Source organism: Rana temporaria, chromosome 8 (genome assembly GCF_905171775.1).
Source record: "Rana temporaria chromosome 8, aRanTem1.1, whole genome shotgun sequence".
Lineage (NCBI taxonomy): Eukaryota > Metazoa > Chordata > Amphibia > Anura > Ranidae > Rana > Rana temporaria.
Window position 1 is genome coordinate 50,637,592 of NC_053496.1, and position 13,741 is coordinate 50,651,332.

The 13,741-nt window shown below is 46.1% G+C and overlaps 1 protein-coding gene across 1 annotated transcript in view; it reads left to right on the forward strand.

Annotated features, from left to right (window-relative positions):
* M6PR (mannose-6-phosphate receptor, cation dependent) overlaps positions 1-13,741 on the forward strand; it is a 35,019-nt gene that overhangs the window by 1,905 nt on the left and 19,373 nt on the right. The window contains exon 2 of the mRNA XM_040361758.1: positions 10,227-10,379. Coding sequence (XP_040217692.1) covers positions 10,228-10,379 — 152 coding nt within the window. The 5' untranslated portion in view covers position 10,227. The remainder of the gene's footprint in view (positions 1-10,226; positions 10,380-13,741) is intronic.

Genomic DNA, 13,741 nt, shown 5'->3' on the forward strand with positions numbered 1-13,741 from the left:
GAGAGAGAGGTGCTCACCACTGGCATTCACAAAAGATATATAAAACCAATAGAGTTCCATATCCCAGCAGCATTTTTCTTCATCTCAATTGATGACTTGTGTGGTCCTGTGCATTTAATGCGTTATGCTGCGTTCTATACAGAAAAAAATGCAACGCATTCTACTTTTGTTGAGTACACTGGAACACATTTTACTGGTTGAGCTGCTAGGGCAAATAGAATACATGATATCTACCTGACCTCTGGAAGATTTACCCCCATTCATGACTAGCGGTAGACCGATATGGGTTTTTCTCTGGCCGATGCCGATCTTTAGAAATTGGGGCAGCCGATGGCTGATATGATACCGATATTTTAGGCCGATACAAAAAAAAAAAAACAACCTCACCCACTTCACTCCTTCCTGCTTACTCCTGTCACTCTAGCACACACTTGATGTCCTCAGTACAGATGGCACTGGTTTTGATCTGGCAGATGGCACTGGTTTGGAACTGACAGCTGACACTGGCGGGTGGCACTGGCTGGCACTGGCGGGTGGCACTGGCAGGTTTTACACGCAGCCGAGTGTAACTGTGTGAAACTAACAGAGGAGAGGGAGAGGATTTGTCAGATAGATTCGTCTATCTATCTGCGGGCGTAACGTATCGCAGATACGTTATGCCGCCGTAATTTAGGGCGCAAGTTCCGTATTCAGAAAGGACTTGCGCCCTTAGTTACGGCGGCGTAAGCCCGCCTAATTCAAATGGGGATGATGTGGGCGTGTTTTATTTAAACGATTGGTGACCCCGCGTGAAAAAATCCCAGTGCGCATGCTCGAAATTACGCCGCAAGTCGTCATTGCTTTAGACGTGAGCGTAACTTACGTACAGCCCTATTCGCAAACGACGTAAAATTTTCAAAACTCGACGCGGGAACGACGTCCATACTTAACATTAGCAGGGGTAACTTTACACCGAAAAAAGCCTAACGTAAACGACGTAAAAAAAAGGACCGGCCGGAAGTTTCTGAATCGGCGTAAATACCTAATTGGCATATTCATCACGTAACTATAGGGAATCGCCACCTAGCGGCCAGCGTTAATATGCAGCCTAAGATACGACGGTGTAAGACACTTACGCCGGTCGGATCTTAGGGAAATCTATGCGGAACTGATTCTCTGAATCAGGCGCATAGATACGACCCCGCAACTCAGAGATACACCGGTGTATCTGGAGATACGCCGTCGTATCTCGTTTCTGAATCCGGGCCCAAATCTTTTTCTGACACTTGTTTCTTAACTTCAAATCAATATTTTTTGCTAGAAAATTACTTGGAACCCCCAAACATTATACATCTAATTAGCAAAGACCCTAGGGGATAAAATGGTGGTTGTTGTTTTTTATGTCACATGGTATTTGTGCAGCGTTTTTTTCAAATGCGTTTTTTAGAAAAAAGTGTTTATGAATAAAAAAAAATAACTAAAGTTAGCCCAATTCTTTTGTATAATGTGAAAGATGATGCTACGCTGAGTAAATAGGTACCTAACATGTGACACTTTAAAATTTGCGCTCGCTCTACGGTACTTAAAAATCTCCATAGACGACGCTTCTAATTTTCCCGGAGAGAAGAGAATCTTCCCGGCGAGAAGAGAATCTTCCCGGAGAGAGAGAGAGAGAGAAGAGAATCTTCCCGGAGAGAGAGAGAGAGAAGAGAATCTTCCCGGAGAGAGAGAGAGAAGAGAATCTTCCCGGAGAGAGAGAGAGAAGAGAATCTTCCCGGAGAGAGAGAGAGAAGAGAATCTTCCCGGAGAGAGAGAAGAGAATCTTCCCGGAGAGAGAGAGAGAAGAGAATCTTCCCGGAGAGAGAGAGAGAAGAGAATCTTCCCGGAGAGAGAGAGAGAAGAGAATCTTCCCGGAGAGAGAGAGAGAAGAGAATCTTCCCGGAGAGAGAGAGAGAGAAGAGAATCTTCCCGGAGAGAGAAGAGAATCTTCCCGGAGAGAGAAGAGAATCTTCCCGGAGAGAGAGAGAAGAGAATCTTCCCGGAGAGAGAGAGAAGAGAATCTTCCCGGAGAGAGAGAGAAGAGAATCTTCCCGGAGAGAGAAGAGAATCTTCCCGGAGAGAGAGAGAAGAGAATCTTCCCGGAGAGAGAGAGAAGAGAATCTTCCCGGAGAGAGAAGAGAATCTTCCCGGAGAGAGAGAGAGAAGAGAATCTTCCCGGAGAGAGAGAGAGAAGAGAATCTTCCCGGAGAGAGAGAAGAGAATCTTCCCGGAGAGAGAGAGAAGAGAATCTTCCCGGAGAGAGAGAGAGAGAAGAGAATCTTCCCGGAGAGAGAGAGAGAAGAGAATCTTCCCGGAGAGAGAGAGAGAGAAGAGAATCTTCCCGGAGAGAGAGAGAAGAGAATCTTCCCGGAGAGAGAGAGAGAAGAGAATCTTCCCGGAGAGAGAGAGAGAAGAGAATCTTCCCGGAGAGAGAGAGAAGAGAATCTTCCCGGAGAGAGAGAGAAGAGAATCTTCCCGGAGAGAGAGAGAAGAGAATCTTCCCGGAGAGAGAGAGAAGAGAATCTTCCCGGAGAGAGAGAGAGAAGAGAATCTTCCCGGAGAGAGAGAGAAGAGAATCTTCCCGGAGAGAGAGAGAGAAGAGAATCTTCCCGGAGAGAGAAGAGAATCTTCCCGGAGAGAGAAGAGAATCTTCCCGGAGAGAGAAGAGAATCTTCCCGGAGAGAGAGAGAAGAGAATCTTCCCGGAGAGAGAGAGAAGAGAATCTTCCCGGAGAGAGAGAGAAGAGAATCTTCCCGGAGAGAGAGAGAAGAGAATCTTCCCGGAGAGAGAAGAGAATCTTCCCGGAGAGAGAGAGAGAAGAGAATCTTCCCGGAGAGAGAGAGAAGAGAATCTTCCCGGAGAGAGAGAGAAGAGAATCTTCCCGGAGAGAGAGAGAAGAGAATCTTCCCGGAGAGAGAGAGAAGAGAATCTTCCCGGAGAGAGAGAGAAGAGAATCTTCCCGGAGAGAGAGAGAAGAGAATCTTCCCGGAGAGAGAGAGAGAAGAGAATCTTCCCGGAGAGAGAGAAGAGAATCTTCCCGGAGAGAGAGAAGAGAATCTTCCCGGAGAGAGAGAGAAGAGAATCTTCCCGGAGAGAGAGAGAGAGAAGAGAATCTTCCCGGAGAGAGAGAGAGAAGAGAATCTTCCCGGAGAGAGAGAGAAGAGAATCTTCCCGGAGAGAGAGAGAAGAGAATCTTCCCGGAGAGAGAGAGAAGAGAATCTTCCCGGAGAGAGAGAGAAGAGAATCTTCCCGGAGAGAGAGAGAAGAGAATCTTCCCGGAGAGAGAAGAGAATCTTCCCGGAGAGAGAAGAGAATCTTCCCGGAGAGAGAGAGAGAAGAGAATCTTCCCGGAGAGAGAGAGAGAAGAGAATCTTCCCGGAGAGAGAGAGAAGAGAATCTTCCCGGAGAGAGAGAGAAGAGAATCTTCCCGGAGAGAGAGAGAAGAGAATCTTCCCGGAGAGAGAGAGAAGAGAATCTTCCCGGAGAGAGAGAGAAGAGAATCTTCCCGGAGAGAGAGAGAAGAGAATCTTCCCGGAGAGAGAGAGAAGAGAATCTTCCCGGAGAGAGAGAGAAGAGAATCTTCCCGGAGAGAGAGAGAAGAGAATCTTCCCAGAGAGAGAGAGAGAAGAGAATCTTCCCGGAGAGAGAGAGAAGAGAATCTTCCCGGAGAGAGAGAGAAGAGAATCTTCCCGGAGAGAGAGAGAAGAGAATCTTCCCGGAGAGAGAGAGAAGAGAATCTTCCCAGAGAGAGAGAGAGAGAAGAGAATCTTCCCAGAGAGAGAGAGAGAGAGAAGAGAATCTTCCCAGAGAGAGAGAGAGAGAAGAGAATCTTCCCAGAGAGAGAGAGAGAGAAGAGAATCTTCCCAGAGAGAGAGAGAGAGAAGAGAATCTTCCCAGAGAGAGAGAGAGAGAGAAGAGAATCTTCCCAGAGAGAGAGAGAGAGAAGAGAATCTTCCCAGAGAGAGAGAGAGAGAGAGAAGAGAATCTTCCCGGAGAGAGAGAGAGAGAGAGAGAGAGAGAGAAAAGAATCTTCCCGGAGAGAGAGAGAGAGAGAGAGAAAAGAATCTTCCCGGAGAGAGAGAGAGAGAGAAAAGAATCTTCCCGGAGAGAGAGAGAGAAAAGAATCTTCCCAGAGAGAAAAGAATATTCCCGGCAACATGAAGGTTTGGTCGGCCGAATTTTGAAAATCAATGGTGGCATCATCGGATCACAAAAAAAACGAACAAGTCTATCGGATTGGAAAAGCAGATCATATACACCTGTAATGGATTCAGAGTGCTCATGCTTACTTCATTGTAATGTGCCAACACATGGCAGACCCAGCCCAGAACACAGCGGGCTGCACACAAAGGGCTGTGTTGGGCCCGGGAGGTACAGACAGAATTGAGATGACGGGTTATTATTTGTCTTTGCCTTTTAGCATTGATTATGCTGGGAAGCTGTCCTTTATTTTGCACACCCATCTGCCATCTCGGTAAAAGCTCGGGGCACATCGCACTCATATGTTTTAGTGTAATCGGACTCCCAGTGTCTTCCTAACTTGTTGTCAGAGATGAGAAATATACATCTTTGTATAGTAAATAGGTGTGAAACCTTTGAATGTCTGGTCTCCTGAGATGACGATTACATACAGAGAGCGTTTCTTCAGAAGAAGAGTCACTTCTGAATAAGAAGCTCTTCCTGCCATGTATGGAAGTTGGTGAAGTTCTGCTCTATGATGAAAGTCGGTTCCTTTTCCCTGCCACCCGTTGGTTCCTTGCTGGAGATGAGGAAGTGTGTGACTGATTACACAGTTGGGTCTGTTTTCACTGTTACCGGCAATACCTCTTCAGGGGTTCTAGCAATACCTGCTTGGCCGGTTTGTAATCCAGCTTGAGCAAACTATACTGCTGGTATGCCAAGTGCCCTAAAACTGGTCGTCTTCATACCAGCGGCCTGCTTTGTAAACTGCATTCAAAACCTTTGTTTTGTGTCTGTTCACTTGTTAGTAAGGCACCCGTATTGTGAGTCCTATGCTGTGCAAATGTAGCTTGTACAGTGCTCAGTGTTGTAGGATAGATCTGTCACATCAAGGCAATGCTTAACCACTTAAGGACCGGACCAATATGCTGCTAAATGACCCAAGGGGTTTTTACAATTCGGCACTGCGTCGCTTTAACAGACAATTGCACGGTCGTGCGACGTGGCTCCAACAAAATTGGCGTCCTTTTTTTCTCCACAAATAGAGCTTTCTTTTGGTGGTATTTGATCACCTCTGCGGTTTTTTATTTTGTTTTGCGCTATAAACAAAAATAGAGCGTCAATTTTGAAAAAAAATCAATATTTTTTTTTACTTTTTGCTATAATAAATATCCCCCACAAACATATATAACATATTTTTTCCTCAGTTTAGGCCGATACGTATTCTTCTACCTATTTTTGGTAAAAAAAATCGGAATAAGCATTTATCGATTGGTTTGCGCAAAATTTATAGCGTTTACAAAATAGGGGATAGTTTTTTTTTTTTTTTTTTTTTTTTACTACTAATGGCGGCGATCAGCGTTTTTTTTTTGTGACTACGACATTATGGCGGACACTTCAGACAATTTTGACACATTTTTGGGACCATTGTCATTTTCACAGCAAAAAATGCATTTAAATTGCATTGTTTATTGTGAAAATGACAGTTGCAGTTTGGGAGTTAACCACAGGGGGCGCTGTAGGAGTTAGGGTTCACCTAGTGTGTGTTTACAACTGTAGGGGGGTGTGGCTGTAGGTTTGACGTCATCGATCGCGTCTCCCTATAAAAAGGGATCACTCGATCGATGCAGCCGCCACAGTGAAGCAAGGGGAAGCCGTGTTTACATACGGCTCTCCCAGTTCTTCAGCTCCGGGGAGCGATCGCGAGGGGGCGGCTAGAAGCCATGGGAACCGCCGCATTTACCAGGGGGGTGGGGGTCCCGATCGGACCCCGACCCACGTCTAGGCAGGGACGTACAGGTACGCCAATGTGCCTGTCCGTGCCATTCTGCCGACGTATATGTACATGCGGCGGTCCGGAAGTGGTTAAAGGGGAGTTCCAGCCTTTTAGTGTTTATTAAAAGTTAGCAGCTACAAAAAGTGTAGCTGCTGACTTTTAATGAACAGGCACCTGCTCTACGGTCTAGTGACACAACTGCCCAGAGCTCTGCTCCACTCCGGCCGGCGCCTCAATTCATAGGCTGTGCTCTGAGTGGACAGGCGATCTCCACACGTGACAGGTCCCAGGAGATCGCTTAAAAGGAGGGGCCGCCTAAGGCGAGAAGAGAAGTCGCATGGGCGGTCCCTGGGCGGAAGGAGGAAGCGGGACAGGAAGTCCCACTCCTACCAAAGCCCTCAGTGCCCCCCAAATAAGGGGCTGAGGAGTGCTTAAAGCGGAATTTCCACGTTTGGGTGGAACTCCGCTTTAACCACTTGGCCCCACATAGATTTTACTCCCTTCATGACCAGGCCATTTTTTTCTAGTCGGCACTGCCCTATTTTAACTGGTAATTGCACGATCATGCAACAAATTAAACAAATTAAATTTTATGTAATTTTTATTTTTATTTATTTTTTCACAAAAATGGCTTTCTTTTGGTTATATTTGATCACCACTGGGGTGTTTGCTTCTTTTTAATTATTATTATTATTTATTATTATTATTATTATTATTTTTTTTTTGCAATATAAACAAAAAAATACAGAAAATACTCAAAAAAACAATATTTTTTTTGCTTTAAAAAAATCAATTTGTTCAAAATGTAGTCTGCTACATGTCTTTGTATAAATAAAATCCCAATACATGTATATTGAATTGCATGAAAGTTATAGTACCTACAAACTATGGTGTATGTGTGCTCGGCCAGTAACATAATGGGGTTAAAAAAAAATTGGCCCTTTATAGTACAAAAAAAGCAAATCACTACTGTAAATATTACTTTCACTGTCCCACAGTAAAAAAATGAACCCCTTACAGTAGCGATTATTTTCTCTTTTTGTACTTATTTGTTTTTTTTAAACCCCATTATGTTACTAAACATCTCAGGCCGGGGGTCACACTTCTGTTTTTTGGTGCTTTTTGCAGAAACACATTACAGTTCATTTACATGTTTTCCTATGGGACAGGTTCACATCCATGATTTTTTTTTCAGCTGCTGCGTATTTGGAAAGGGCGAGGACTTTTTAACGTGAAATGGTGCCATTTTGTTTTTTTTGGTTCAATATACTTCAATGGAGAAGCTGCAGAAAAGCATGTAATGTGTTTTTGTGGCAATTTGTGTTTTGTAATCTGCGCAACAACAATTGGCCCAAAAAAAATTGCCCCTTTCACACTGGGGCGGTTTGCAGGCGCTATTGCACTGTTGTTTTTTTTTTTGCAGCGTCATTCAGAAGTTCTGCTTCTCTAAGTTGCACTATGACAGAATAAAATCTGCACCTGACCATTTCTTATTTTGTGTGCGTGTTTGGAGTGAAATTCTGTCTTCAGTAATAAATCTATCGCACACTTCTACAAGTCTGTTTGCTGCCCAAGATTTCAGGCGCATTGTTTTCCAGTACGCAGGAAAACTATTGCATAGACTTTAATAAATGAGAGACAGACTGATTTGTATCTAATTAAGTTGCTGATTTGCTTGATAAATGTCGTTCCGGATGCTTTTACATAAACGGTCCCGGTATACACTGGGGGTTATTTACTAAAGGCAAATACACTTTACACTACAAGTGCACACGGAAGTGCAGTCACTGTAGATCTGAGGGAGGCATGCAGAGAAAATAAACAGCATTTTAACTTGCACATGATTGAATGATAAAATAAGCAGAGCTTCCCCCTCATTTCGGAGCTTCCCCCTCATTTCGGAGCTTCCCCCTCGAGCTTCCCCCTCATTTCGGAGCTTCCCCCTCATTTCGGAGCTTCCCCCTCATTTCGGAGCTTCCCCCTCATTTCGGAGCTTCCCCCTCATTTCGGAGCTTCCCCCTCATTTCGGAGCTTCCCCCTCATTTCGGAGCTTCCCCCCCCTCTTTTCAGAGCTCCCCCCCCCCTCTTTTCAGAGCTCCCCCCCCTCTTTTCAGAGCTTCCCCCCCTCATTTCAGAGCTTCCCCCCCCCTCATTTCAGAGCTTCCCCCCCCCTCATTTCAGAGCTTCCCCCCCCCCCCCCCCTCATTTCAGAGCTTCCCCCCCCCCCCCCTCATTTCAGAGCTTCCCCCCCCCCCCTCATTTCAGAGCTTCCCCCCCCCCCCTCATTTCAGAGCTTCCCCCCCCCCCCTCATTTCAGAGCTTCCCCCCCCCCTCATTTCAGAGCTTCCCCCCCCCCTCATTTCAGAGCTTCCCCCCCCCCCTCATTTCAGAGCTTCCCCCCCCCCCCCTCATTTCAGAGCTCCCCCCCCCTCATTTCAGAGCTCCCCCCCCCTCATTTCAGAGCTCCCCCCCCCCTCATTTCAGAGCTTCCCCCCCCCCCCTCATTTCAGAGCTTCCCCCCCCCCCCCTCATTTCAGACCTTCCCCCCCCCCCTCATTTCAGATCTTCCCCCCCCCCCTCATTTCAGATCTTCCCCCCCCCCCTCATTTCAGATCTTCCCCCCCCCCTCATTTCAGAGCTTCCCCCCCCCCCCCCCTCCTTTCAGAGCTTCCCCCCCCCCCCCTCATTTCAGAGCTTCCCCCCCCCCCCCCTCATTTCAGATCTTCCCCCCCCCCTCATTTCAGATCTTCCCCCCCCCCCCCCTCATTTCAGAGCTTCCCCCCCCCCCCCTCATTTCAGAGCTTCCCCCCCCCCCCCTCATTTCAGAGCTTCCCCCCCCCCCCCCCTCATTTCAGAGCTTCCCCCCCCCCCCTCATTTCAGAGCTTCCCCCCCCCCCCCCCTCATTTCAGAGCTTCCCCCCCCCCCCCTCATTTCAGAGCTTCCCCCCCCCCCTCATTTCAGAGCTTCCCCCCCCCCCCCTCATTTCAGAGCTTCCCCCCCCCCCCTCATTTCAGAGCTTCCCCCCCCCCCCCCTCATTTCAGAGCTTCCCCCCCCCCCTCATTTCAGAGCTTCCCCCCCCCCCCCCTCATTTCAGAGCTTCCCCCCCCCCCTCATTTCAGAGCTTCCCCTCAGATCTACAGAAAGTGGATTTGCCTTTAGTAAATAAACCCCAATGTGTTATAAAAGCACAGGAGATGCATGGCAATGACACGGTTTGCTTTACTGGAATGCCACATAATGACATTTTCGGTATACAGTGTGGCGCATTGCTAAAGCGGCACTGAAAAGGGTATTGCATGGCCTACTTTATTTTGGCACACGCCAGGGCTGTGCTGTGAACTAGAACGTAATGCCTTGTCTATGAGTTGGATGATGCTTGTCGGAGAGTTAAGGGGGGAAAAAGGGGGGGGGGCAGAGAGCTACACACTGCAGAGCTCAATGAGGAGAGGTCTTACAGCTGATTGGAGGGAAAGACAACCCCGCCTCCATACAGGAACAGAGCTAAGGCTATCAATTATCTGGAGGGCCCACCCCTGTCACCATTTTTCTCTTGGTGTCGGGAGTGATTTGTGCTGATAGCAGAGGAATGAAGCAGCAGAAAGAAACGACACTTAATGTTCTGCATTTAGACAAGCACACACTATAGAGCAAGGATATGGAATTAGCGGACCTCCAGATGTTGCAAAACTACAAGTCCCATCATGCCTCTGAGTGTCATGCTTGTGGCTGTCAGAATCTTGCTATGCCTCATGGGACTTATAATTCTGCAACAGCTGGATATGCAATAATTGCATATCCCTGCTATAGAGAGATGTGCTTTGTTCATATTTCATGTCTGAGGATTACAACTCCTCTAAGCCAGCCATAGATGATTCGAATCTCAGGTGGTTCAGCGAAGACCGGCTGAGATTCAATTCTTCTGGGGGCAGGCTGTTGTATCTATCGATTGTCTTGGTTACCACCAGCATGTCGGATTGCTAGCGTGTGATTATTGCCAGCAGCTATAGCCGATGGCAGTAATTGCTGTGTCTTCCAGGCAGGCACGGCTCCCTGTGTGCATTTGGGCCACATCTGAATTCTGGATGGTGTCCTGTGTAGATCATAGAGGCCTCTTGTGTACAGCAGCAGTATACATGCTGAGAGCTGGTGATTCATACAACACCTGATCTCCGATGTTACAGGCGGCTATTACTAATAAAAGTAGCTTTCTGTTTGCCTACAACACAGTTAACTTTTTTTTTTTCTTACAGGATGTACGCACCATTGTGGTGTCTCTGCATAGTTGTTGTATCAGCCATTGCTGACAACCCGGTTGTGAATGATTGTATCCTGACCGGTGGAGACAAGAAGTCCGCAGCAGAACAAGCTCTCCTCCAAAGACTGGCTCCGCTGAAGAATAAGATGTAATTATGCAGGAATATTCATATGGAATGTGTAAAAGCAGCGTCTTTCCCCAAGGAATTAAGCAAATTGTACATTTCATAACCTGCGTTGAGGACTGTTGGTGTAAAGAGGTTTCTGTGAGCAGCACCATTTTCCTTCCTCTGCTTTATTAATTGTGCTAATAGCTTTATCTATGGGGGTTGATTAAAGCCGAGTTCCACCAGAAAATGGAATTTCCACTTTTCAGAATGCTATGAAACGGTGCTATGAAACGGTGTAAATGTCCTAATATTAAGTCAGCAGCTACAAATGCTGCAGCTGCTGACTTTTAATATTAGGACACTTACCTGTCCAGGGCGCTCGCGATAATAATAAAAATCAGCAGCTGCAGTATTTGTAGCTGCTGACTTTTTTTTATTTAATTTTTTTTCGGCGGGACTCTGCTCTGAGAGAGCCAAATAGGCTCTTAAAGTATAACTAAAGGCAAAACTTTTTATTTATTTTTTTGAAGAGGGGGTTGGAGCCCTTGTCAATTTTTATTGCTGTCTGTGCCCCAATTAAGGAGATTCATCCTCTCTATTTGTCCTGTTTTACTATTGTCATTGAAAGTAAAAGAAAAACCCAAATTTTGGGTTGTCCCTAGAAAAATTACAGAAGGAAAATCTTTCAATAGGGACACTATTTCTGGTTGCCTGGAGTCCCCAAGAAATTCCTTTAATTGCTGGGATTTCCTCTCACTTTCTGTTTGGCTGTGGGACAGGAAGTGAAGGGAAATCTCTGCAAAATGGGACCGAGATGGCAAAAAAAAAAATCAGACGGGTTATAACCCTCCCTTGCTCTATCCAAAATGAAGATATTTTTTTTTTTTTTTTTTTTTTGCCCATAGTTCTACTTTTAACTTTTGATTTGTAATTTTGCACTTTGTGAGAAGAAGCTCTGCTCACTTCCATCATCCAGTCACAAAATTTTATATATATATTTCCCTTTCATGTTATTGTGTATTCTTTGCAAAGTGAATTTTCACCTTTACTAAGCCAAGTGAAAATCCCCTTGCAATGTGAACAGGCATTTTGGCTTTCAGAAGAAATCGACCTCCATGGCTGCCATTTCTCTCATCTCCACTTTGACAAGATATTGTGCAAAGATGTGCAATTTAAGTTCCTAGCTGGAGAAGAGGACCTGTTTCCTGTGCTTCTCCTCTGTCCGGCCTGTCTGGTGCACTATATGGCAGATGTATATAGATGACTATTGTCTCCTCCTACCACTATATCCTTCTGTGACACAAAGGGGCTGACTTACTAAAAATGGAGAGTGCATAATCTAGTGCAACTGTGCATGGTAGCCAATCGGCTTCTAATTCAGTTTAGTTAAAGGGGTTGTAAAGGGGAAAAAAAATGTTTTCCCTAAATGGCTTCCTTTACCTTAGTGCAGTCCTCCTTCACTTACCTCATCCTTCCACTTTTCTTTTAAATGTCCTTATTTCTTCTGAGAAATCCTCACTTCCTGTTCTTCTGTCTGTAACTCAACACCGTAATGCGAGACTTTCTCCCTGGTGTGGAAAAAGCCTCTTGAGGGGGCGAGCAGGAGTGTCGGAATGCCCACTAACACACAGCTCCTTTCTCTATCTGCAAAGTAGAGAGTGTCCTGACTTGCCTGCTCGCCCCCTCCACACCAGGGAGAAAGCCTTGCATTACTGTGTGTAGTTACAGACACAAGAACAGGAAGTGAGGATTTCTCAGAAGAAATAAGGACATTTAAAAGCAAAATGGAAGGATGAGGTAAGTGAAGGAGGACTGCACTAAGGTAAAGGAAGCTATTTAGGGGGGAAAAAATGTTTCCCTTACAACCCCTTTAAGCTTTGATGATAAAACCTGAAAGCCGGTTGGTTTCTATGCCCAGGTGCACCTGATTTTTGCACTCTCCAGTTCTAGTGAGTTGGCCCCCAGTACATAGAGATAAATGTTCAATCCATAGCAAATAAAGCCAACAGCTCTGTACTCTTCTCATTGAACTTTGGCTGCATATGAAATGACACCGTGTACACAATGCTAATGTGTTTTGTCTAATACAGCCTTCCTCCTAGCATGCTACAACATAAAAACGCATCACTTGTATGTTCTTAATCTCCCACTGTCATTTATTATTACAGCTTTCCATTAGACAAATGCTACCTGAATAGATCAGCTCCTGTATTAGCAATAGATACCTAGTATATACCTCAATCACTGTATTGAACAGCAACAAATGGGCCCACTTCTGGTTCAGATTGTAAGGGAAGAGTTAAAGGAACACTAAAGTCAGATTTTTTTTTTTTTAAATAACAAACATGTTATACTTACCTCCACTGTGCAGCTCGCTTTGCACAGAGTGGCCCCGAATCCTGTCTTCTGGGGTCCCTCGGCGGCTGTCTCGGCTCCTCCTCGCAAAAGCTTTCTACCTTCATGCAAGCAAGCTCGCATGGTGGAAAGCTCTTGCGAGCGCGCTCCCGTGATACAGCGGCGGCCATAGCCGCCGACTGTATCACTCGGCCCAGACGCGCCGCATCATCTGCTGTAATTGACAGCAGTGCCAGCCAATGGCTGTGCTGCTATCAATCCGCCCAGCCAATCAACGGCCAGGCTGGGAACCGAACAGGATGACAAGCACACGCCCGGGACTTTTGAGGGGTGAGGTAAGTAAAACGAGGGGCTCGGGGGGGGGTTCTGTCAGATGTTTTTTTTACCTTAATGCATAGGATGCATTAAGGTAAAATATTTTTTACCTTTACAACCCCTTTAAATGAAGTCTGTCATATTCTGGTACTACTTTGTAAGGCATTGTTCACACTTGTACTAAAGCGTACTTCTGTGGAGGGCCATGTTTAACCTGCATCCCCATGCAGGCAGTCCCATGGATGTCAATTGGAATGCAGCAGCTACACAGATGCTGCTCTCAATCTGACATCTGTGCAGGTGCCCGGCCCTGAAAGTAGACAGTGTGGGCTGAGGGCCGGGGCACCTGCACAAATCGGGAGCAGCGCCTGTGTCCATGCAGTCGCTGTGTCCGATTGACATCAATGGGATAGCCTGCATGGGTATGCACAAAACACCTGTGCATTCCCATGCAGATAATCCTAGCCCTCCACAGATTTACGCTTTAGTACGCCCTGTGTGATTCCACGTGCAGCTGTGTGTATGTGCAGGCTAGAAGTGGTGGGGGTTATAGTCAGTCGTTTTATGATTAGGCAGTTGGCCCATACAGTTGGCATCTGTTGCAAAGTTTATATCGGGTTCAGTAGGTAAGATAGACCAATGTAGTTCCTGTAATCCTTATTGTAAACTTTACAATGAGAAAAATCCTTTCTCAAGAAAAAAAATTATGTGTATGTTCCGTAGTCTCCTCT